Below are 25,356 nucleotides of genomic sequence, written 5' to 3'. Positions count from 1 at the left end.
TTCGCCTGTCACGGTGACCTTTCCCCAGTTTGCCAGCAATTCAGTAAGATCCACTTCTATTAATATTGCCTATTGCTATGTGGATCAAGATACAAGGATCAAGTATAATTGAATCTACAATCCTCTGGTCTTGCAGTGCATGATATATGGGAAATTTACCACAATAATTATATATGCGCAAGGCCAGCTTTGATGATCCCCGCCTAATATAGAGTAGAGTCCCACTTCCCCTAATATTCTCAATTAAGACTGGTGATACAAAACTTTAATCCAGCTTAATTTAATTTAATTAGGAATGTGAATGAGATGTGAATGATTTTCAACAATGATCTGCTTGTCTAAGCAGGCTCCCCGAGTGCCAAAAGAGTTAGCGCTCATTCAAACGAGAATCATCTGGTCTATAAGGGGCATTAGTAATAGGGTTTCAGTGGATTCTGTCATATTTGGTGACTTATAGCAAACCCATATGAGGATTATATTATTGTTTCCCCCCATGTATTTCTACCCATAAAGACTCCACATGTTCATCTGTCTCGCATATATCTTTTCATAGTATAGTCAGGAATTAACATAAAGACAAACTCTTCCCTCTTTCAAGTCTTTACAATCTCCGCTGAACAGACTGTAACCCTGTAAGTTTCTCTGCTCAGTCCCAGCTTTCACCCAACCAGGTCTCAGTTATTCCCACTATGTCGTAGTTTCTTAGATATTATTACTTACAGTTCATCAACTTTCTTGGTCAGACTTCTATCATTAGTCACCATGCAGCGCCAGGAAGACAACAGGTGAAATCTTTGTCTAAATGGACTTTATTGATAAATTTAATCAACAAAAGGTCAGTAAGCAGAAAAAAGTGCAAGATGGATTTATTTCAGACCCGCACAGTAGCAGCGCTTACATTGTCCTCCTGTTTACAGATGTAGCAAGGTTTAATTTGACTGACATTCCTTTCTGAGACAAGTTAGATTATGTTATTCCAAACTTATTTTGCTCTTAACATAACAGAAGCCATTGTAAAGCAATTTAAAGTGTAAACAAACTGCAGCACAGAAAGTTATCATAACAGGTAAATCAAGTAAAACTTTGCAGCATCTGTACTTACTCACACAGTGATGATTATCCCCATTCTGTAGGCAAAACAACATCTCAGCAAGCCTATACATCCATACAATAAACTGGTTATTGCATCTATATAGACACATGGGTGGCCGAGATGAGATCTAAAGGGGGCTTATGGAGAACTCTCAGGTGTATACCAACTGAGCGCTCTGAGAAGACAATTGCTGTATGCAGAAGATAGCGGTCCCGCTTGCCTTCTCAATACACCGTGAGCCTTCTTTTACACACTTATGCAAACTGAATGCTCCAAACTGTCACTCAAACTACCATTTGAGCAATCATCTTGCCATGTACATGCACACAACGATTATCGCTCAAAAGACGTTTTTTCGAGCGAGAATTGTTGTGTCTAAATGGGCCTTTACTGACCCCTCATTAGTCTCATGGTCTCCTGGCATCACTATCGGGGGTCCCCAAGTAACCCAACCCCCACTCACCCTCTTCACGCAGGAACGTAAGGTGCAGGGAGTGTTGTTTCCCTGTATTATAGATGTGACATGACTAATCCGTGCAGAGCGGCCAGTGGGGGGCGCTCCGGAGCTGTATCTTGTATGGGGTCTGCAGTGTGAGGACTGGAGGGATGAAGAACTATTCTTTAGTCTATTTACAGCAGACATCTCCCTGTAATATGGAAGAACGGATAACTGTGCCTTACATCAGATACAGCTGTTACCTGTGCGGTGTGACGTCTCCTGCGCTGATATCACGTTGTACAAACACAAAACAATCCACTAAATTACATCAAATCATGAAATACAATAAAATGTAACTGAAATCCCTACTGAAAATATGAAAAGCCTGAAATAAAGCCGCCTTCTATGACATCCATATATTCTAGCAGAGCAGATGGTCAAAGGTTGCAGATGGTCAAAGGTTGTCAAGTTGGGACAACCCCTTTAAGTCAGTCTCTTTAAAAACCTTTCCACACACAGAAGTTACCCCTCCCTCTGATATGTCCTCACAGCGAAATGGATAAAGGTCCATTTACACACACAGATGATCACTTAAAAATTTGTCAGAAACTGACAGTTGTGATCAATCATTTTGCATTAGCTACTAATGGGTTAATCAGCCCATTAGAAGCTGATCAGCTTCATTTGCATGTATTTAAAGAACAGTGGGTGGTCTGTTCTCTAAACAAATCACTATAGTTCTGCAGCGGGACAGCAGCTGAAAGACTGTTATAAGCACTGCCCGAGAACTCAGTGTGCGGTCCAATGATGGATTTTATGCTGAGCTGAACTCAGCGATGGCCGAAAAGTGCCCAATGGGCACACATTTACAGACAACGGTCATCGCTCAAGATGGTTTTTGAGTGATTATCGCTGTGTGTAAATGTACCTTATGACCCATGTAGTAGGGACCTCCGGTGACACCCTGACGGCACATAGTGATTATTAAGAAGTCATCAGATGAATATTTCCATCAGTGTCCCATCATATCAATGACCCGTCAGGCGCCGGCTGGACGCTCAGTGAACACTACAAATCCCAGCAGTAGAGTAACCTCTATGGGGAACAGAAGTGGCAGAACTAAGGAACTTCAACTCTCTTCAGCTTTGGGAGATGTTCCTGTGGGTGATATTGCCGGAGAGGCTGTTATATACGAGGATTGGGCTGAACAGACTGAGATTCTTGTATCCGGCAGGATCCTCATATCACACAAGGAAATAATGACAGATTTATAGGGGAGAATTGTTGGATCCCAGAAGAAAACTTGTCCGGTTCTGTAATGAGAGAATAGTAGAGAACATTCCCATCAGAGGTCATTGTACGGGGCTAATAATACCCTAAATGCTCAATAACCTTCTAGAACAGGAGACAATACAGTATAATATTACATGAGTGTTATTACAGCAGGAAGTGAGAACCAACATATTGTAAAGGACCCGACGGCTCGGAGCAGCTCTGTATATAGCTTATATATAATGGGCAGAGCTGTAGATAGAATTATATCACATGCTTTGCACCGGTCCTGAGCTGTTATCGCGCTAAAGGCCCCTTTAGACACAACAATTATCGCTCAAAAGATGTCTTTTGAGCGATAATCGTTGTCTCATTTGCAGCACAAGATCATCGCTTAAGATGAGTGATCACCTTGCGCTGCCAGCGGAGGATGCAGAGGAAAAGCGGGGTGTCCTCGCTTGCCTTCTGCATTCAGCTGTTTTGTGCACGGAGCGCCTAGCTGTTATACAGCCGAGTGCTCCGTGCTGGGTATGAAGAACAGAGCTGGAGCGCTCTGTTCTTCATACCCCGCCTGTCATCAGGGAGCGGGATACAGCTGAAACAATAGCATCAGCTGTATCCCGCTGTGAATCCCTGATAAGGCTTATCATTGTCTTTCAGCACTCTGAAAGACGACGATGAGCGACAGGGTAACGAAAAAACTGCGCGATGTCAGTGCAGTTACACACAACGATTATCGCTCAAAAGATGGCTTTTTTAATCGAATTTTGAGCGATAATCGTTGTGTCTAAATGGGCCTTTAGTTGGTTTTCATTGGAGACTGTCAACAATCTTGTCAGCAGACGCCTCCAGCAGCTGAACTTCTATACTTCAGTCACAAACATACAGATCTTTCCTGGATATCCTACGCAGCAGCACATTCCACATCTCATTACATGGCGGCAGCGCTTATATAAGACATTATCACTCACCGTTAGGCTCTGGCGGTATTATTAGAGTCAGATGATGTTTCTGAAGCTGCAAAAATAGGAAATGATGTAAAAGCGACATTCCACATTAATGTTTCACAGCTAAAATGTAAAGTTTAGATTCTTTGCTTTACGGCTTTTGTACAGATAGTTATTTTATTTTTTCCTTATTCATGGATGGCAGAAAATCCTTCTGGTTTTGTTTCGCCCGGACAGCGATTATCTCCGCTCTGCGGACGGTCATATGACTTCACAAGATAAGTAAGGTAAAGAATTTACAAAGTTATACAACAATTTATATAAAATTACAAGGGATCATATGGGATTATAACAGTATGGCTGCTTTCCTCCACACACAGCGCCGCGCCGGTCCATGTGTTGTCTGGTATTGCAGCTCAGTTTTATTGTAGTGAATGTGGCTGAGCTGCAATACCACATCCAACCTGTGGACGGGTGTGGCGCTGTTTAGAAAGAAAGCAGACGTGTTTCTCTAATCCTAAAAACCTCATGAAGACAAGTCCTGTCCACATGTCATATTGGAACATGTGGAATTCATAGAGAGGGCTCTAGACGGTTTGCACACGGCCAAGAAAATGTGGCACGGATATGAAGCCCATTCTTTTAAATGGGGTCTTACACATGGAAAAAAAAAATCACAGCATGTCCTTTCTTTGGGTGTTCTCTTGGAACTCATCACTCATTGAATGGGGTCGGCAAAAGCATTGCACAGCGTGCACAGTGCACACAAATTTGATGCGAGGGTTCCATTGAAAACAGTGGGAAGCACTTGCTGATCCTCTGGTGCGGCTGGGTGATGCCAGGCGGCAAAATTGCCTCTCATCAGTTAGGGGAAGTAGCAGTCTTCCTCCACAGCTGACAGTCATGGTAGAGGATCGCAAAATTTCTCCCATTGTTTTCAATTGGGAGACCTGGCATCGCAGGTGGCACGAAGCTTCCGTTGACCCCATTGAAAACAATGGGAGCTGCGAGAGGACGACTCAAGATAGGATGTGCGCTGATTTTTCGGGAAAAAAAGACAAAAAATGCTCATGTGTGTAACCCCATTCAAAAGAACGAGGTTCATATTCGTGCACCTCGCAACAATACACCCCACTGTCTCCACAACTTGGGAGTCGCAGTCACAGCCGCTCTCATATACATCATATACTGTCCTCCATACTCCATCACTAACAGCACATTAGTCATCGTCACCAATAGTGAGACCCCCCAGCAGAGCCGCAGACACAGAATACTCACTGCTGGCCGTCCTGTAGCCGGCTCTATGTTCTAAAATAAGAAGAGGAGATGAAATTAGGAAACCTTAAGGAGTCCATTATAATTGGTGACAGATGAGAGAGGAATGCTGGGAACAATCAGCCAACTCTTATGGAAATGTCCGGTCACCCCCCCCCCCCCCCCATGTTGGGGGACAGATGGGGCTTTTATTCGTTTTGGATATTGTGTTGATATATCTTGATCCTGAGGAATGAAGTACAAACTAAGCCTGATGTGCGCACCGGAGTCTGAGGAGGGCAGATTTATCACAGTGGCTCATGTGGGTGAGAAATCTGGCTCATCTTTAGACTCCTTTGCCCGACCTTATAACACTTATTTTGGCTTAAGGTGCGTTTAGACGAAACGACTATCATTCCAAAAGACATTCGAATGAAGAAAAGGGAATGATAATTGTTCAGTTTAAACACCAACTACTGAACAAAAAAACAAGAATCTGCGCTTCTCATTCGTCGTTCAGTTTCAGCTGACATAAAATCATCGTCGGCTCGTCGGCTTCTCGTTGCAGTTAAACACCGATCATTCATTAGGCTTCACATAGGAATGAGAAAACACTGAATGATAAGTGAATGAGAAGTTCACGATTCTGAATGATGATTTGCCTGTCTAAAGAAACATCCTGAGTGTGAACTGATGACGTCACCGGCTCGTCCACTCGTGTAAATGAGAATCCTGAGATTCCTATTAGATGTAAAACGAACATTAGTTTATGGCAGTTTGGCCACGCCCCTTTGCCATAAAGCCAAGCTCTTTTTTTGGATGAGGTGTCTAAAAGGTGATAATTGTGATACAAAGCATGCAAGGCTGTTTTTTGGCACAATTTACCCAAAATAATCGCACATTTTCAATAGTAAACCTGCCCCAATATGTATACTACATATATACACATGACCCTGTATGGGAGAGCAGCAGCACTGCATTATTACTGACACTAAGGGCCCATTCAGATGACTGTATGTTCCACCCCATAACAGTCCATGAGGGTATTCACTAGGCTGATGTGTCACACGGACTGATGATCTACATGAAATCCATCTGCTTGTTGTATTCTCATCCATTTCCACAGCCTTGAATAGCGCACAATGTGAGGGATCCGTGAACATCATGGGCTTCTAAAGGGTTTTGCTCCCGGTTTTCTTGAGCGCAACATGTATCCCGCGGTGTGAATATAGCGCTATACTGATACTTACTTCTATATAGGAGAAATCCAACAACCGCAGCAACAAGAAGAGCGACGACCACCACAGCGACGACCACCGGTGTCACCCAGGAACTCGGAGGTTCTGGTTAGAAAACAGAAGGGTAACGATGAGCTGCAGATTATACTGAGAGCTTCATGTATCAGAGATCCACACGAGAGTCTCCCCCGCTGTAGTAACGACATACGTGTAGTGTAATAGTATCACATACATGTGCAGGATCTAGATTTATATCTCCTCACACAACTCCCTCTTATGGTCCATTTACATGACTGTATTTTCCGGGACAACATGTGAGGGGCACTCTTTTTCTATTACTCCACCACACTTAGGGTGGATTCAGACGACCGTATATCGGTTCGGTTTTCACGCCCGGACGATATACGTCGTCTCTCTCGCCCTGTTCGGCCGATCGCGGCTATTAACCATTTGAATGCCGCTGTCAATTCTGACAGCGGCATTTAAATCCCCGAACGATGTTCAGGGGTCCCGCACGGCCCCCCAGCGGTGAGATCGGGGGAGCTGTGCAGGTGTCATGGCAGCCGGGGGCCTAATGAAAGGCTGCAGGGCTGCCTTACCAGACTGCCTATCAAGCCATACTGCAGGAGTGATCAAAGCATCGCATGTTAAAGTCCCCCAAGGGAAACTTCAAAGTAAAGTAAAAAAAAAAAAAATCAATAAAGTTTTTTTAATTGTAAAAAAACCCCAAAAAGTTATAAAAGTTTAAATCACCCCCTTTTGCCATATCTATTATTAAACAATCTAAATTATAAAATAAAAATATGTATTTGGTATCGCCGCGTCCGTAAAAGTCCGAAGTATCAAAGTAGCGCATTATTTTTCCCCCAGGGTGAACGTCGTCCGAAAAAAATAAAGAACGCCAGAAATGCACTTTTTCAGTTACCCTGTCTCCCAGAAAAAACGCAATAAAAAGCGATCAAAAAGTCGTATGTATTCCAAATTGATACCATCGAAAACTACAGGACATCCGGCAAAAAATAAGCCCTTGCTGAACTACGTCGACGGAAAAATAAAAAAGTTATTGCGCGCACAAAATGACCGCAGAAAATAATTGAAAAAAATTAAATGTTTCTTAAAAAATAAACGAGTAGTATAGTAAGAAAAAACCTATACAAGCTTGGTATCGTAGTAATCGTACCGACCCATAGAATAAAGTTATCATGTCGCTTTTGTTGCCGTTTGTGCGCCGCAGAAACAAAACGCACTAAAAGATGGTGAAATGTTGTTTTTTTTTTTCATTTTACTCGACTTAGAATTTTTTAAAAGTTTTTCAGTACATTATATGTTACTTTAAATGGCCCCATTGAAAAATACAACCCATCCCACAAAAAACACCCCATACAGCGACGTCGATGGATAAATAAAGGAGTTACGATTTTTTTGAAGGGGGGAGGAAAAAACGAAAATGGAAAAAGAAAAAGGGGCCGCATCATTAAGGGGTTAAAGGGAACCCATCACCTCTGATCACCACAAACTAAGTTATGGTGGTTCAGGGAAGATGACAGGGGAGCCGAGGGATGTAACTTTTATACTCACCTGCTCTGTTGTTCCCCCGCTGTCTACCCCGATGTTACCACCTGGGTGAAGTCCACCCGTGGGCTGAGAATCTGACTCTTTTCAGACTGCTGTGCGCTCTTCCATGGACTTCTATAGGACAGCATGTGCACGGGGCTCTGAAAACAGTCAGAGTTTCGGACTGTGTGCGGCCTTCACTGGGGGGACGGAGCGGGAAGAGGGTAATTATATAAAGAATACATCCCCCTGGCTCCGCCATTACCTCCTCAAACAGCATCATAACTTAGTTTATGGCGCTGTTCAGAGGTGACAGGTTCCCTTTAATGAGATGCCGGCGATCGATCAATAGATCATACATTATATATCACAGTAGTGATCGCCAGTCATGACATATTCCATAGTCTTCTGTCATCCAGCCAGTAAGGATACAACTCACCCCACACAATGTTCAGCGGCGCCCCCAGGCTGCTGTGATCTACATAACAGGAGTAACTGTCGTCCTCGCCGGGCATCACGTCCGCACTGACCCTGATCTGATAGGTGCCGTCAGGATTGGGGAGGACATGTGTGGTCTCATATGTGGGAACGTCGTCCACCCCGTTCTTCATCCACTTCACATCCACACGTCTGGGATGGAATCCGTACACCTGACAGTGAAGCATCAAGGTGCCATCTTTATGCTGACCGGATACCTTCACCGTTGGCTGAACTGAGAAGCAAAATGAAGAATATAAAGTGACAAGAATTAAGACGACGCATCAAACATCTTCACTCGGTAAGAACGAGAGCCGACCCTCCAGTAGCTGGGCATATGAGTAACATGCATGGGGGCAGTACTGAGTCACTTACATACTGGGGACTCTTTCTTGTGTCAGGCCACATAGTACGTGTAGTGCACCAGACCTGTGTATGCTATATCTGTGTGCAAGTTTACTGTGTTTCCCCGAAAATATAAGCCCTCCCCTGAAAGTAAGCCCTAGCTAACCTACATGAAAAAAAACATCAATACTTGCCTGGTCCGCGGTGTCTGAGTCTCTCACGCTAGTCCCAGGCTCTGCAGCAAGTTGCGGTGTCCTCCGCGCTGACATATCACTTTCTTTCTGGTGACGGGGCTTTGAATACCCCGCCTCTAGCAAAACGAGCGCTGTGATTTGGATCGTGCACCAGCCAATCAGAGAAGGCGCTCAATCATTCACAGCCATTCAGTGAATGACTTCACTGAGTGGCTGTGATTGGTTCATCGAGCACCTGCTCTGATTGGCTGGTGCTCGATCCAATCACAGCACTCGTTTTGCTAGAGGCAGGGTATTCAAAGCCCCATCACTGACCCAATACTGTACTACATTATGACCTTCTGTCATGTCTGACTATGTTCCCACACATGGTGATATTATAGCCCAGAGCTCTGACGGTCTCCGTTCCCCTCTTATAATAATTAGGTTTAATCCCCTCTCATTGCAATGTTATAATAGTCCTAATACTATCTCATAACGCTAAAGGCCGTCATACAATATCTCACAACCTGGCCGGACGTCATCTGCCTCCAGGAGACCCACTGTTACACCCCCTGTGCTGCTAAATATCTTCATCCCCAATATTTGTGGGTCTGCTCCTCAGTAGCTTCTATAAAACACCAAGGTGCCCCTCAGGAGGAGGGAGTGGAGCTGCCGCCTCACCACGATGCATAAGAGACTACAATTCAACATTTACCAAATACAAAAACAAAATATATGTGTACATACATCTTTAACATTCCAAAATATCAGTCACAATATGGGACCAGATAGGTCCTGACCATATGTACCTTAACTTGTAGCAAGCGTAGGGAAAGGGAACACAGAAGGTTTGAGGTGGAGGGAAAAGCAAGAAGACAAAGACGGATAACACAAAAAAAAAGAGGGGGGGGGGGGGGAGAAGAACAAATACAGGTCCCTATGTTCCGTAAGAGAAGGCATATAAGGCGTGGAGGTGGGGGACTTAATAACTGGCTGAAAACCCCTGTTGGAAAAGCTACCTAACGTTCTGTTCAGAGAGATTCTTATATTCATCAGAGTTTTGGAACTCCAGCCAATGATGCCACGTTTTGGCATATTTTTCATGAGCGTCTTTGAGTGATGCTGTGAGCTCTTCCATCTCTCTGATCTCACATATAAGATGAAACCACAATGAAATGGAGGGCGGTAGTGTTTGTCTCCAAAGTTTGGGGACACATGCCCTTGCTGTGTTTACCAGGTGTCTCACCACCCAGCGCCTGTAGGTATACTCCGCGATGTCACTGAGATGCAGAAGGAAGAATGCGGGCGATTTTAGCAGAGCGAAGTCCGTGAATTTGGAGGCAATACGCCACACCTCGGACCAAAAACCCGTCAGCACCGGGCAGTCCCAGGAAATGTGTAGTAAAGTCCCCTGGCCAGCACCGCATCTCCAACAAAGTGGGGAGACTGCAGGGAACATTTTATGTAACCGGGAGGGCACCCTGTACCAGCGAGAGAGAATTGTGAATCCTGTTTCCTGAATCTTGCTTGAATTGGAGGACTTATGCGTGTAAGTGTAGATTTTTGTTAACTGTTCAGGTGTAAATGACATCCCCAACTCCCTCTCCCAGGCCAAGACATATGGAGGTGTGGAGTTCTCCGCATCCAACGATAGAATATTATACATGCGTGAGAGGGTATGGCATGAGGGACCCGCCCCAGTACAAAGTTGCTCAAGTAGGGTCTTTGCTTGTGAAAATCCCATGGTTGAGGGTACAGAAAGGAGAAAATGCCTAATTTGATGACTTTGCCAGAAGTTCAGCAGCACTGGGTCTGTGATGTTGGTCAGCTCATCTACCGACAACCAATGTCCCTCTGAGATAAAATGGAATGCTCTAAGCCTGCCGTTACGAAGCCAGGCTTGAAACCCCCCAACCTCTAGACTAGGAGGGAAGGCTGCGTTACCTAGGATAGGAAACAGTGGTGAGGGACTCAATGAAACCCCAGGCCTGTGGAGTACCCGAGATAGCACTATAAGAGTTGGTCCTATTGTAGGATGCGACCTAATCTCCGCTGGGATGTCTCCTTGAACCCAAGGGAGGGCCAACAAGGGTATTGAGGAAAATGTCTATTCCATTGACATCCACTGCTTATTTTGACCCAGTCAACCACACTCATTAATTGGGAAGCCTGGTGGTAAGCCACTAGATCTGGAAGGCCAAGGCTATACGGGTAGGCTTATCTGCCCAGACAAACTTCGTGAGCAGGGAAGACAGGTGTCGGAAAAAAAGTCTAGGGATGTCAATGGGTAAAGCTTGGAGAGTGTATAGTACCCTGGGTAGGATGTTCATCTTAAATATTGAACCCCTGCCAAACCAGGAGAAAAAGCCCTTTGTCCATGAGGTAAGGTCTCTTTTGATGTTATTTAACCCCTTAATGACATGGCCTATTTTGGCGTTGAGGACCAAGCGATTTTTTGGTATTTTTCCATCTCCATTTTTCAAAAGCCATAACTTTTTCATTTTTCCGTGGACGCGGCCGTGTAAGGGCTTGTTTTTTGCGTGGCGATCTGTAGTTTTTATCGGTGCCACTTTTGGGTATATAGACAATATCGTAAATTTTTTTTTTTTTTTTTTAGTGATAACAGGGAGAGAAAACGCATCAATTCTGCCATAGATTTTTTTTTTTTTTTTTACAGCGTTAATCATGCAGCATAAATGACACACTAAAATTTTTCTGCGGGTCGGTACGGTAACAACGATACCAAAATTGTTATATTTTTTTTAGGTTTTTACACTTTTTTGCAATAAAACCCCCTTTTTTTGGAAATCTTTTTTTTTTCTATAGCTGCATTCAAAGTCCTGTAACTTTTTTATTTTTCTATGTACGGAGCTCTTTAAGGGCTTATTTTTTGCGAGACGAGCTGTAGTTTTTATTGGTACCATTTTGGGAAATGTACGGCTTTTTTGATCACTTTTATTGCATTTTTTGTGAGGCAAAATGCTAAAAATTAGCATTTTGCCTCTGTTTTTTAGCGTTTTTTTAAACGCTTTTTGTCGTACAAAATAAAAAGCGTGTTCAACTTTTTGTACACGTCGTTACGGACGCGTCAATACCCAATATGTGGGGTTTTAGTTTTTTTTCCCTTTTTTTATGCTAATATTAGAAAAAGCATAAAAAAAGGGGTTTTTTACATTTTTTTTTTTACATTTTTCTTTTTTTTACACTTTTCTTTTCTTTTTTTTATACTATTTGAGTCCCTCTGAGGGACTTACATCACTGTGCCTATGATCGCTGTCATAAGGCATGGCAGAGCTACTGCTCTGCCATGCCTTATCGCTTGTACAGCGATTATAGGCACAGGCAATACAGGACGCCAGTGTCTGGTGAAAAATGAAAATCTGGGCCTAAAGCTGAACATTATTGGAAAAATGTGAATTTTTCGTTCTCAACTCAAATTGTTAAAAAAAATTCCTCAAATACCTGTGGGTTCAAACCGCTCACTACACCCCTTAAAAAATTCCCTGAGGGGTGTAGTTTCCAAAATGGGGTCAGTTGTTGGGGGTTTCAAATGCACTGGTACCTCAGGGGCACTGTAAACACTACATGGGGTCTGAAAATTATTCTAGCAAAACCTGCATTCAAAAAGCCAAGAAGCGCTCCTATCCTTCTGAGTCCTGCCATGTGCCCATACAACAGGCTACGTCCACATATGGGGCATTTCCGTGTTCGAGAGCAACTGGGTAACGCATCATGGGGTACGTTTTTCCTTCTGCCACTGGTGAAAAATGAAAATCTGGGCCTAAAGCTAAACATTATGTGAAAAATTGGATTTTTTCATATTGAACTCAAACTGTTAAAAAAAATTCCTCAAACATCTGTGGGTTCAAACCGCTCACTAAACCCCTTAATAAATTCCCTGAGGGGTGTAGTTTCCAAAATGGGGTCAGTTATTGGGGGTTTCAAATGTACTGCTACCTCAGGGGCACTGCAAACACTACATGGGGTCTGAAAATTATTTCTGCCAAATCTGCATTCAAAAAGACAAGAAGCGCTCCTTTCCTTCTGAGACCTACCATGTGCCCATACAACAGGCTACGTCCACATATGGGGCATTTCTAAAAACTGCGGAATCTGGGTAATACATTCCAAGTTTTGTTTCTTTGCTACCTCCTACTGTTTTATATTAAAAAAAAAAGGTTTTATATTGAAAATCAGTAGAAAAAAGGAACTGTTCTAATTTTTGATGCACTTTCCTTTAATTCCTGTAAAACATCTAAAGGGTTAATAAACTTTCTAAATGCCATTTTGAATACTTTGAAGGGTGCTGATTTTAAAATGGGGCAATTCATGGGGAAATCTGATATACAGGCTCGGCAAAACTATGTCTGAACTGCATTGGTCCTTAAAAAATTTAGATTTTGAAATTTGCTAGTAAATGTGAAAAATTACTGCTAAATTTATATACTTTGTGGAGTCTGCAAAAAGTAAAATAACACTTAAAAAATGATTGCTGTGTAAAGTAGGCCTATGGGAAATGTTAATTAATAACTATGTTGTGGTGTTTGACTTTCTATCTTACAAAGAAAACAATTCAAAGTTTGAAAATTGTGAATTTTTCCAAATTTTCAGTAAATTTGGATTTTTTTTCCTAATAAGGACAAAATTTATTGATGAAATTTTTACACTAACATAAAGTACAATATGTCACGAAAAAACAATCTCAGAATCACCTTGATAAGTAAAAGCATTCAAAAGTTATTAGCACAGAAAGTGACAGATGTCAGATTTGAAAAATAAGGCTTGGTCCTTAAGCTCAAAATAGGCCATGTCATTAAGGGGTTAAAGGGTCTGACATTGATTTGAAAGAATCCCGCCATCCAATAGGTGGCGCTGCAGTGGTATTGTTCCATCTTCACGATGGTATAGCCATGAGAGTCAGAGGATTGATGCTGTAATAAATGGACCCCATCTAATTAGGGGCAATGAGGCAGATGATGGTTCTAACATTGGGTAGTCATGAGGTATACAATGTCTTATAGAACTACCATCACTCTCCCCATACAAGGGATGCGTAAGGATGAACTTCATAGCCATGGCCACAAGGGAACTGAGACCCCTCGCCCCACCATTACTCCTCCTTCAGAAGAGGGTAATGAGATAGAGTATAGTTGTTGTTATAGACTGGATATGTGCCACACCGAGGCATGAGAGACACAGAGTCAGCCATCACTAAAATTACTCCTCCTATGGAAGGGGGTAATGTGGTGGGAGATGGCAGTCATGAATGAGTAGTTATGGGGGACCTGAGACTCACAGTCCTAGTAATAATTCTTGTATGAGAGAGGGTGATAGCATATAGTATAAAGTTCATGAGTGACCGGACCCGTGCGATGCCCACGATATGAGAGATAAAGAGTCACACAGCTTACTATTACTCCTCTTATAGAAGAGAGTAATATGGTGAATGCTAGTAGACCTCATCCAGTAATCATGCAGAACACGGAGACCCGCAGTCCTACCATTACGCCTCCTGTAAAAGGGGGTAATGAGATAGAGAATGGCTGTCATTATTGACTGAATCTGTGTGATACAGAGATGGAGAGTCATACATCTTACTATTACTCCTCCTATGGAAGGGAGTCAAGTGGAGAATGACAGTAGTCATCATTGAATCATTCAAAATCCAGTCCCGCAGTCCTTCCATTACTCCTCCTATTAAAGGGGTAATGAGATAGAGGATGGTTGTCATTAATGACTGAACCTGTGTGATACAGAGATGGAGAGTCAGACATCTTATTATTACTCCTCCTATGGAAGCAAGTCAAGTGGAGAATGACAGTAGTCATCATTGAATAATCATGCAAAATCCAGACCCGCAGTCCTCCCATTACTCCTCCCATAGTAGGGGGTAATGAGATAGAGGATGGTTGTTATGATTGATACTGAAATAGTCACACAGCTTACTATTACTCCTCCTATGGTTGGGGGAAATGTGATGAATGACGGTCATTATTGACCAATCATGCTGAATACTCCTCCTGTAAAAGCGAGTAATGAGATCGAGGATGATTGTCATGACCAGCTGGTAACTACTTGTCCCTGAAGTATAATTGTATAGTCATGGAGGATCTGGAGTCTCGCTGTAATTCAGTTACTTCTCCTATGGCAGTAATGTGGCTGCTTGATGCTTGCCATAACAGGGCATTGCTGGTAGGCATATACTGGCTGTGACACTATTATTCCTACTAGCAGTAGTGAGGGTAACGTCTATGTGTGGTAGTCCAAGGTAATTATGGTGTACAGGGACACCTACCCACCGGGCCCTGGGCTCATCTGATGGTCCATCTCAGTGTTGGTCCTCTCAAATAAGAAGCATGCCCGTTAGGGTAGAGGTTACCCGCTTGAGGCCAGTGATCATCGAAATGATGGTTGCTGGTGATGAGAGGCGTAAATGGAATGGGAATCCTGCTGTACCCCGTGGAGCTACCATCACTCTGATGAAGGCTACTGAAGATGGTGGAAGTGGTGAAGTACCGGACCCTCGTCTTATGGCTAGTTCCGGCATGAGAAGACTGACCAGAAGCTGGCAAGTACCGCAATATGATAAGATCAATAAAGTTTTACTAATTGTAATTTTTTAAAAAGGTAATAAAGGTTTAAATCACCCCTCCCCCTCCTTTTGCCATTAATCTATAATAAAAGAATCTAAACCATAAAAAAATACATATTTGGTATCGCCACGTCCAAAAAAGTCTGATCTATCAAAGTAACGCATTATATACCCCGCACGGTGAATGGCGTCCAAAATAAACAAAGAAAACACTTTCGCTCACCCTGTTTCTCAGAAAAAAATGCAATAAAAAGTGATCAAAAAGTCATATGTATTCCAAAATGATACCAACATAAACTACGGGACGTCTCACAAGAAATGAGCCCTCACAACTATGCTGATGGAAAAATAAAAGTTATAGCACTGTGACTTAGGGCGATTGCTGACATCAACCACCCCGAGGAGCACTGCTCTATGTGCTACAATATCGAATGTGGCTCGGCAATACGTGAAAGAGTGCGGGACAGGCACTCCCTCTATAGTGCTTCTCACAGAAGGGTCACCCAATACCCTCTGTGGATACGCTCTGAATATATGCACGGTCATACGTATTGACCTACTAATAGCTTCTGGCTACGCCCCTAGCACCCGCAGTATTTTGGGGATACTGAACCCCCACTTTTACTGGTACTTTATGGATTAGATTTGGGGTAGATCTCTATGTTTCCTGCTCTGGCAACCACACGATTTTACTGGCACAACTGCCCTTATTGTGTAATATTACTGCCATCCAGGAACACACAGTCTCCCCTTTACACGTATCTTCGTGCGGTCTATCCATAGCGTCTCAACCCGGCATCACCCGATGAAATCATATAACTTGAGTGATGCCACCTGTAGGTCAGGAGACGATATAATAACAAAACCAAGCTACAGAGCGCCCGTTATTGGGCACTAACCCCGTTTGGATAAACTTATACCTTCAAATCCAAATCTCAGCTGGTTGAAATTGTTATCCACAACAATCTGTCAGTATCCAAGAGAATTATCCAACCGTCTTCGTACACATCTTTCGGGCAATTGGTGGCCCTGCTCCTGATGAACTGTCCCAAATGAGGACAGGGAAACGCGTTGAGCATAAAGTACATCATAAGAACAATTAGTACACCATTAGGGAACATCTTGAACCTGTAGAACACTATATGAACATCTAGTTCATCACAAGTGGAGCATCTAGTACTAACATCTACCAAACACTTAAAATATCGTGCTGACCATTACTACCTCGGAGTCTTACACTACATGAGTTGAGCCCCCGAGAGTATCGACCAGCATGGATCACCGAAATGCTTGAGCATCTAATTTCCGATCTCTGAATTTGATCGGAAAATTGGAAGCGACCAGTGGCCCTTTTTTGAGGGCTGGCACGAATTATCACCAAGTTTGTGCATCTAGACCCCGGTCCCCGACTAATACCGGAAGATCGGTGATCACGAGTGGCCCTTACCCGAGGGTGGACCCTCGAATAGTGTTCTGTTATTGTATGTCTGTCAGTGTCTTTACGTTAGCCCACGTTTTTAATCATTTATGAATAAAGTTTATTATTTTTATCTATATCTGTGAAGGGTCTTTGAAAAATAAAAAAACCTCTATAAGTTTGGTATCGTAGTAATCGCACTGACCCATAGAATAAAGTTATTATGTCATTTGCGCTTTTTGTATGCCATAAGATGGCAAAATGTTTTTTTTTTCATTTTACTCCACTTTAAAAGTTTTTCAGTACATTACAACGGTTACAACGATACCAAAATTCTTACCTTTTTTTAGGTTTTTCCACTTTTCTGCAATAAAATCCCTTTTTTTGGAAATCATTTTTTTTTCTCTCTAAATCGCTGCATTCAAAGTCCTGTAACTTTTTTATTTTTCTATGTACGGAGCTCTGTGAGGGCTTATTATTTGCGAGACGAGCTGTACTTTTTATTGGTACCATTTTTGATCACTTTTAATGTGTTTTTAGGGAGGCAAAATGCTAAAAATTAGCATTTTACCTCAGTTTTTTAGCATTTTTTTAACGCTTTTTTTCCGTGCACACTCAAAAGCATTTGCAACTTATTGTACGCGTCGTTACGGACGCGACAATACCAAATATGTGGGCTTTTTTTTTAACCTTTTTTTATGCTAATATAAGAAAAAGCATAAAAAAAGGGTTTTTTTAAATCTTTTTTTTAACCCCTTCCCGCTCCAGGCCGTACCGGTACGTCCTGGGGATAGCGCGAGATCACATAAGATCCCACGCTATCCTGCAGCGGGAGCCTGCTGTCAGTCACAGCCGGCGTCCCGCTGCAACAGCGGGGGGGCATCGGAGATGCCCCCCCCCCCCCCCCCCCCCCCGCTGTTAACCCCTTCCCTGTCGCGATCTAAGTAGATCGCGGCAGGAAAAGAGTTCACAGAGGGATCGCGCTCCCTCTGTGTCTCCAGCCGGCTCTCGCGATGTCATCGCGAGAGCCCGGCCTGTCACCATGGCAACAGGACGCCAGACACTGGCGTCCTGTATTGCCTGTGCCTATAATCGCTGTACAAGCGATAAGGCATGGGAGAGCAGTAGCTCTGCCATGCCTTATGACAGCGATCATCAGTACAGTGATGTAAGTCCCTGAGAGGGACTCGAATAGTGTAAAAAAAAAGAAAAGAAAAACGTAAAAAAAAAGAAAAATGTAAAAAACCCTCTTTTTTAATGCTTTTTCTAATATTAGCATAAAAAAGGTAAAAAAAATTAAAACCCCACATATTGGGTATTGTCGCGTCCTTAACTACGTGTACAAAAAGTGGAACACGCTTTTTATTTTGTATGACAAAAAGCGTAAAAAAAACGCTAAAATACAGAGGCAAAATGCTAATTTTTAGCATTTTGCCTCCCAAAAAATGCAATAAAAGTGATCAAAAAAGCCGTACATTCCCCAAAATGGTACCAATAAAAACTACAGCTCATATCGCAAAAAATAAGCCCTCATAGAGCTCCGTACATAGAAAAATAAAAACGTTACCGGACTTTGAATGCAGCTATAGAGAAAAAAAAAAGATTTCCCAAAAAAAGGGGGTTTTATTGCAAAAAAGTGTAAAAACCTAAAAAAAAATAACAATTTTGGTATCGTTGTAACCGTACCGACCCGCAGAAAAAATTTAGTGTGTCATTTATGCTGCATGATTAACGCTGTAAAAAAAAAGAAAAAGAAATCTATGGCAGAATTGATGCGTTTTCTCTCCCTGTTATCATAAAAAAAATAATACAAGTTTTACGATATAGTCTATGTACCCAAAAGTGGCCCAGATAAAAACTACAGCTCGCCGCGCAAAAAACAAGCCCTTATACGGCCGCGTCAACGGAAAAATAAAAAAGTTATGGCTTTTGAAAAATACCAAAAAATCGCTTGGTCCTCAACGCCAAAATAGGCCATGTCATTAAGGGGTTAAACATTTTTTTAAATTAATTTTTTTAATCTTTTTTCACACAACTTGTGTCCCCCTGGGGGACTTTGACTACAGTTCTGCTGATCGCTGTGATAAGGCATAGCAGGGCTATGTACTGCCCTGCCATGCCTTATCGCTTATACAGCGATCATAGGCATTGGCACTACAGGACGCCAGTGTCTGGCGTCCTGTTGCCATGGTGACAGGCCGGGCTCTCGCGATAACATCGCGCGAGGCGGCCGAAGACACAGAGGGAGCGCGATCCCTCTGTGAAATCTTTCCCTGCCGCGATCTACTTAGATCGAGGCAGGGAAGGGTTTAACAGCAGGGGGCGCATCTCCGATGACCCCCCCCCCGCTGTTGCAGCGGGACGCTGGCTGTGACTGACAGCCGGCTCCCGCTGCAGGATAGTGCGGGATCATATTTAAAAATCCTCGCCTCCTAAAAGGGCTGTGCTGATTGGCTGAGCGCTCAGCCAATTACAGGCAGTGCTTAGTAATTCATTGATATCGCGCTCGCCAACATGCAATATTTCCCCCCCCCCCCCCTCGGATGTGAGATATTTTTAGCTCAAAACCGCTTTGCATCCCTTCAGGAAAGTAGCGATCAGCCGCAGCGGAGGATAGCGGAATTTCTCATTTTTCTTTCAATGGGGAAACCTCGGATCGCATTGTGTGCACCTAGTCCTGTCATGGCAACAGGACACCGGATACAAGCGTCCTGCTTTGCAATCAGTTGCGACACTGAGGAGCTCCGGCAGCGGGAGCCAGCTGTCAGAGATAGTCGGCCTCCCGCTGCATCAGCGGGGAGGGCATCGGAGCAGCAACCCCTCCTGTTAACCCCTTACATGCCGTGATCTATGTAGATTGCTTCACAGAGGAACCGGGCTGCCGCTGTGAGGTCATCAATGCCCCGCAATAAAAATCATGGCGGGGCCAATGGGTTGCCATAGCAACAGGACACCAGATCTATCTCTCGGCCGTTTGGTAAAGGTGTATGTGCCCCGCAGCCAATCGGGAGCTATGGGCGTGACCTGAGCATTACCTCTAGCTCAGCCTGGTCACGCCCACAATTCCGTTGTAGACATACTACACTAATACCATGTTGGGCCATGCAGATTTAGAACTTACATAGTATGTTAGGCTGAATGAAGACAATGTCCATCTAGTTCAGCCTGTTTCAGCCTCCTTGTTGATCCAGAGGAACGCAAAAAAAAACCAAGAGGCAGAAGACAATTAGCCCTTTCGGGGGAAAAAATCGTTTTCAACTCCATAATGGCATATGGTTAATCCCTGGATCAACCTCTGATAGTTCCTACCTAAATGTAAGACCAGGATCAACAGCCCGCTGGTCACCTAATGTCTATATCCTGTAATATCCTTCAGCTCTAGAAAGACATCTAGTCCCCTCTTAAACTCCTCTATGGATTTTGCCATCACCATGTCCTCAGGCAGAGAGTTCCAGAGTCTCACTGCTCTTACAGTAAAGAACCCCCTTCTATGTTGGTGATGAAACCTGCTTTCTTCTAGACGTAGCAGATGCCCTCTTGTTACCGTTGCAGTCCTGGGTATAAACAGATCATGGGAGAGATCCTTGTATTGTCCCCTCATGTATTAATACATAGTTATTTGATCGCCCCTTAGCCGTCTTTTTTCCAGGGTGAATAATCCCAATTTTTAGTTTCAAAATTCTTTATTCAGGAAGCGAACAAGATAAGTACAGCTATACAGATTCTCTCGGTTCGATTTTCCCTCGCAGGGGATACTGTGGAGTGTCCTGTGGACATCTTAAACTAACACAAATATCACTAATAAGTACTTATATTCAACTTAGTGTCTGTTTCTTTTCTCTCGCATTTTAATTATAATAACTTAACATATATAGTATATGTTTTCAAAAAATTTTTTGTCAAATAAACCAATAACCGGTAACTAAGTTCAACTTTGGTCGTCACTCATTCATGCTCACTATATTGTTTTAATTACTATTTATTTATTCAATTATTCAGGTCGACTGGAGGACATGTCGGAATCCTGGTATGTCTATCATGCTTATCCAGGGTTCCCAGATCTCCCCGTATCTTTCTAGTGTGTCCGTCCCTATTGCATGTAATCTTTCGTATAGTGCAATTCGGGAGACTCTCTCCATTACCTCCTGAATAGACAGAGTTCTTTGCTTCCATCTGGATGCGATGTGACTTCTTGCTGCCATACATATTATCTGGATCAGCTTATGTGCCCGAAATCTGACACCTGGTTGTCGGTCGCCTAGAAGAAACATTGTTGGAGACCTGTGCAGGGGGCCTATAAATAGCCTTTGTAGGAGCCTATGGACCTGTGCCCACAGCCTCTTCACTACTGGGCATGTCCACCATACATGGGCTTGGGTGCCTACCTCTGTACAGCCTCTGAAGCATAGGGGTGAGACTGTTTGGTAAATTTGGTGCAGTCTGTATGGTACTAGGTGCGTTCGGTGGAGAATCTTTATGGATGTCTCCATCAAGGTCACCTGCTGGCTCCCCTTTGCAATTGTCTCGCAGCATTGCTTCCATCTTTCAGGTGGCATGTTTATATTTAGATCCTTCTCCCATTTATCCATATATGATAACCTGCCTTCTCCCTCCGGTGTGTTCAACATGTTGTATATCATGGACAGGGCGCCCCTCCTCATCGGGTCCCTCATACAAAGTCTTTCGAATGCGGTTAGCTCCGGGAAGACCTGTGGGAGTTTGAGCGAGCCTAGGAAATGGTACACTTGATTAATTCTAAAATTCTCAGATGTGGGGGGGTCGAATTTAGTTTTAAATTGACTAACCGTCAGTAGCTTCGCGTTTTCTATTAGGTGGTGTATGTTTGTGACTTCGTTTATTTTCCACCACTTAAAATGTACCAGATCTTTACTGGGAGGGAAGTTTACATTTGTGATTATTGGTAGGAGCCTAGATGGGCTGGTTGACAGTTTGTGCTTGCGTCTCGTTTCCCTCCAGATTCTCAGTGAATGGAATGAGAGGGGGCTCTTTTCTACCAGGTTTGTCTTTATAGGACCTTCAGCCCAAGTCAATTCCCTGGGGGTGAGTGGGTTTAATTTGGCTTCTTCCATGCTGACCCAGAGGGGTGCTTTTGTTCCCCCTAGAGTTTCAATCCATTGCGCTAGTCTCGCTGCTGTGTAGTATTTCTTTATGTTAGGGACTGAGAGGCCTCCCTGACCCCTATGGAGATACATAGTTTTGTTCTTTATTCTCTGTCGTTTGTTGGCCCAGATAAATTTGAAGATATTTTTCTGGAAATTGCTCAGTACCCCACTCGGGATAGGGATAGGGAGGGTTCGAAATAGATATAGTAGTCGTGGCAGAGTGTTCATTTTTACCGCATGGATCCTACCTATCCACGAGAGCATTGGGTCATCCCATTTTTCTAGCTCTGCAGTTAGTTTCTTTATTAGGGGTGGATAGTTGCATTTGTATAACGTGGCAAGTGAGGGGGTCAAATTGATTCCCAGGTACGGGATGTACTGAGGTTGTTGTTTAAACCCGAAGTTTAAGTCTATTAATTTTGCTAGTGGTGTGGGCGTGTTTATGTGAGTTATGTCACTTTTGTCTGCATTTACTTTTAGCCCCGTTAGGTTTGCCCATTTATCCAATATATTTATTAAGTTGGGTAGAGATGTTAGGGGTTGGGTGATTGTAAGCAGCATGTCATCTGCAAACAAGCTTAGTTTGTATTCGATGCTTCCGAGGGTCACTCCTCTTATGTTTGGATTCCTTCTTATGGCAATCGCTAGCGGTTCCATGGCAAGTGCGAAGAGTGCCGGGGAAAGCGGGCATCCCTGTCGGGTGCCCCGCCTTATGGGGATTGGTGTTTCTTTAGTTGTCGGAAGCTTAAGTAAAGTGGTGGGTAGGGAGTATAAGGATTTTATCGCCTGTAGGAATTCTCCCCCAAACCCCATATGTCTTAGCATTGCAAATAAGTAATCCCAGGATAAAGAATCGAAGGCCTTCTCAATATCTAGTGCTAATAGGGTTAGTTGGCTATTGTTCCTCTGGGCTTGATCAATAATGTTAAGGACTTTTCGAATATTGTCCGGCGCCTGTCTCTGGGGGATGAACCCTACTTGATCCTTATGTATCAATTTGGGGAGAAGTTGGTTCATTCGTTTTGCTAGTATACCCGTAAAGATTTTATAATCTAAGTTTAGTAACGATATCGGTCTATAGTTTTTCGGGGATAGCGGGTCCTTGTTTGCTTTAGGTATCACAGTCAGATTAGAGTTGAGGAACTCTTTTGGTGGGATTTGCCCCTCCCATAGGGTTTGAAACATTTCTCTTAGGGGCTCAGTTAATGTATCCTTGTATTTTTTGTAATATATGGCTGTGAGGCCATCTGGGCCTGGGGCTTTCCCTGGTTTTAGTTTATCAATGGCTTCCGCTACTTCCTCATTGGTGATGGGGGTATTTAATGCCTCCCTCTGCCCTTGGGAGATGGTGGGGATTGGGAGCGACTCCATGAATTCGTTCCTTTGGTTTTCGTTTCCTCCTCTATGTTCCTGGTAGAGGGAGGTGTAAAAGTTGGCAAATGTGTCATAAATTTTGTTCGGGTTTGTTGTTGTAGTGTTATGGGGGGTGTACAATTTGAATACTGAATTGAGTCCCTGTGTATCCCGTAGTTTTGCCGCCAGCAGTCTGTCCGGTTTATTAGCGAATTTATAGTATTTGTACTTGGTCCACTGTAGGGCTCTCTCTACTTTTTCTGATAACAGGGTATTTAATTGAAGTTTAGTGTCTCTGATTTCCTTTGTGGTTGCCCGTGATGGGTTGCGTTGGTTGAGGTCCTCCAGGAGGAACAACCTTCTCTCCAGCGCTTGAAATGCTTTTGATTTTTCTTTCTTTTTCTGGGAGGAAAGCTGGATTAGTTGCCCACGCATGTATGCTTTATGGGAGAGCCATACCCATTGCGGTTTGGCTTCCGGGCCCTTGTTCAAATCGAAAAATTGTGTGATTTGATTTGCTATTTTATTTGAGCTACTTGGGTCTTTTACTAGGGCCTCATTTAGCCTCCATCTATATATGTTCTTCGCTATTCTTCCTAAGTCCACCTCACATAAAACCATGTCATGATCCGACCATGCGCATGGGAGATGTCTAACGGTCGCAAGTTGTGGGAGGAGTGACGTCGATGTCAGCACGTAATCTAATCTTGAGTATGTCTGGTTGGGGGCGGAGAAAAAGGTGTACCCCCTCTCTTTACCTCGCATCTCTCTCCAGGAGTCCGCCAGTCTAAGTTGTTCTAATTTGCTGTCCCACTCTTTTCTTTGTTTGGCTGAAAATCTATCTGGGGTGTTGCTTGATCTGTCCAGTGTCCCGTGGAAGGGGAAGTTAAAGTCCCCTGCCCACAGTACCCTGTGGTGTGGGAATCTCGCTAGTTGATGCACTACTTTTTTCATCGTGGGCCAGGGGTTTTCCGCTGGGGCATACATATTAACTATCAATAGAGGTTGGTCCCGTAGTAATCCCCATGTGAGGCAGTATCTACCTTCTTGATCACTCTCTGAATGGATCTCCTGGAGAGGGAACGAGTTGTGCAAAAGCGTCATTACGCCTCTGTGCTTCTTGCCCGCTGTGGCTGTATAATTTCTTGAGTAATTTCGATTAATGTATCTAGGGGCCGAGTTGTGGGAAAAATGTGTCTCCTGTATACACAGTATATCGGGTTTGTGTTTAGCGTATGTTATGAGGGCCTTTCTCCTTTTACATGGGGAGTTAAATCCCCTTACATTGTGTGATATCAAGCATACCATTTGTTGGCCTGGTCTAGGCTCGCTCGGATGTTCTCGTCAGGGGCACCCCCTCCACACCGCTGTTGTCCTCCAGTTTGACCTTTTTTGTGAGTGACGACCTGTGATCTCAATTCAGAAATGTTAAACACATTAACAAATAAAGCAACTTTTCCCCCTTGACTTTGGAAAGTCATTGGGGTACAACGTGAGTTATATTTAACTAGGGTCCTAGAACCCTTTTGGCCAGAGAGTGGGTTAGTCTCGCCCTTCGACGAATCGTCCATCTCTGGAGAACTCAACAACTAATATACCATCGGTGAACCTATGCATCAAATACATAAACCAGAAAAGCTTTCAACTTTAGTGAGATCGGCTTCAATTCCCCTCCATGTGGAGGCCTTCTTCTTTGAGTCATTTTCTAAGGGCTGTCCCCCCGCCCTCTCCCCTGTTTCTCTCCCACCCGAGTTTTTTTTTATCTTTTACATGTGTGGAGGGGGGGTCTCTCGCCCCCCCCCCCTCCCCGTCTTCTTGGGGACTCTTCTCGCATCGCCGCCCCTCCCCCCCCCCCTTCACCGGCTATCCGGTGCGGCCCTCATCCGGGGTCAGGGCTGGTTGGGGCCACTGCTTCTTGAGATGCGTTCTCGGGGTCTCTGTCTGTCTTGTCTTGGGTGTGGAGTGAACCAGGAGCGTCTGGGGCGAGGGCGCGTTCTTCCAGGCTCTTGTGATCTTTCCACTGGAATCTGCGCTCTTTCTAGGGCCTCATAGGCCTCATCCAGGGTTTTCGCTACG

The 25,356-nt window shown here is 43.7% G+C and overlaps 1 protein-coding gene across 4 annotated transcripts in view; it reads right to left on the bottom strand.

Annotated features, from left to right (window-relative positions):
- Positions 1-1,981: 1,981 nt before the first annotated feature.
- Positions 1,982-25,356, bottom strand: part of LOC136620517 (class I histocompatibility antigen, F10 alpha chain-like) — a 106,967-nt gene continuing 83,592 nt past the window's right edge. For 3 of the 4 annotated variants that reach the window (XM_066595348.1, XM_066595347.1, XM_066595345.1), the window contains exons 4-8: positions 8,237-8,509; positions 6,256-6,354; positions 5,030-5,059; positions 3,776-3,821; positions 1,982-2,845 (exon numbers count right to left, since the gene is read on the bottom strand). In XM_066595348.1, the coding sequence (XP_066451445.1) occupies positions 3,778-3,821; positions 5,030-5,059; positions 6,256-6,354; positions 8,237-8,509 (446 nt within the window). In that variant the 3' untranslated portion in view covers positions 1,982-2,845; positions 3,776-3,777. The remainder of the gene's footprint in view (positions 2,846-3,775; positions 3,822-5,029; positions 5,060-6,255; positions 6,355-8,236; positions 8,510-25,356) is intronic. The other variant, XM_066595346.1, reaches the window with a different exon arrangement.

This window comes from Eleutherodactylus coqui, chromosome 3 (assembly GCF_035609145.1).
Source record: "Eleutherodactylus coqui strain aEleCoq1 chromosome 3, aEleCoq1.hap1, whole genome shotgun sequence".
NCBI classification, from domain to species: domain Eukaryota; kingdom Metazoa; phylum Chordata; class Amphibia; order Anura; family Eleutherodactylidae; genus Eleutherodactylus; species Eleutherodactylus coqui.
The sequence above is the reverse complement of the archived record's forward strand: the minus strand, read 5'-3'. Positions and strand labels throughout refer to the sequence as shown.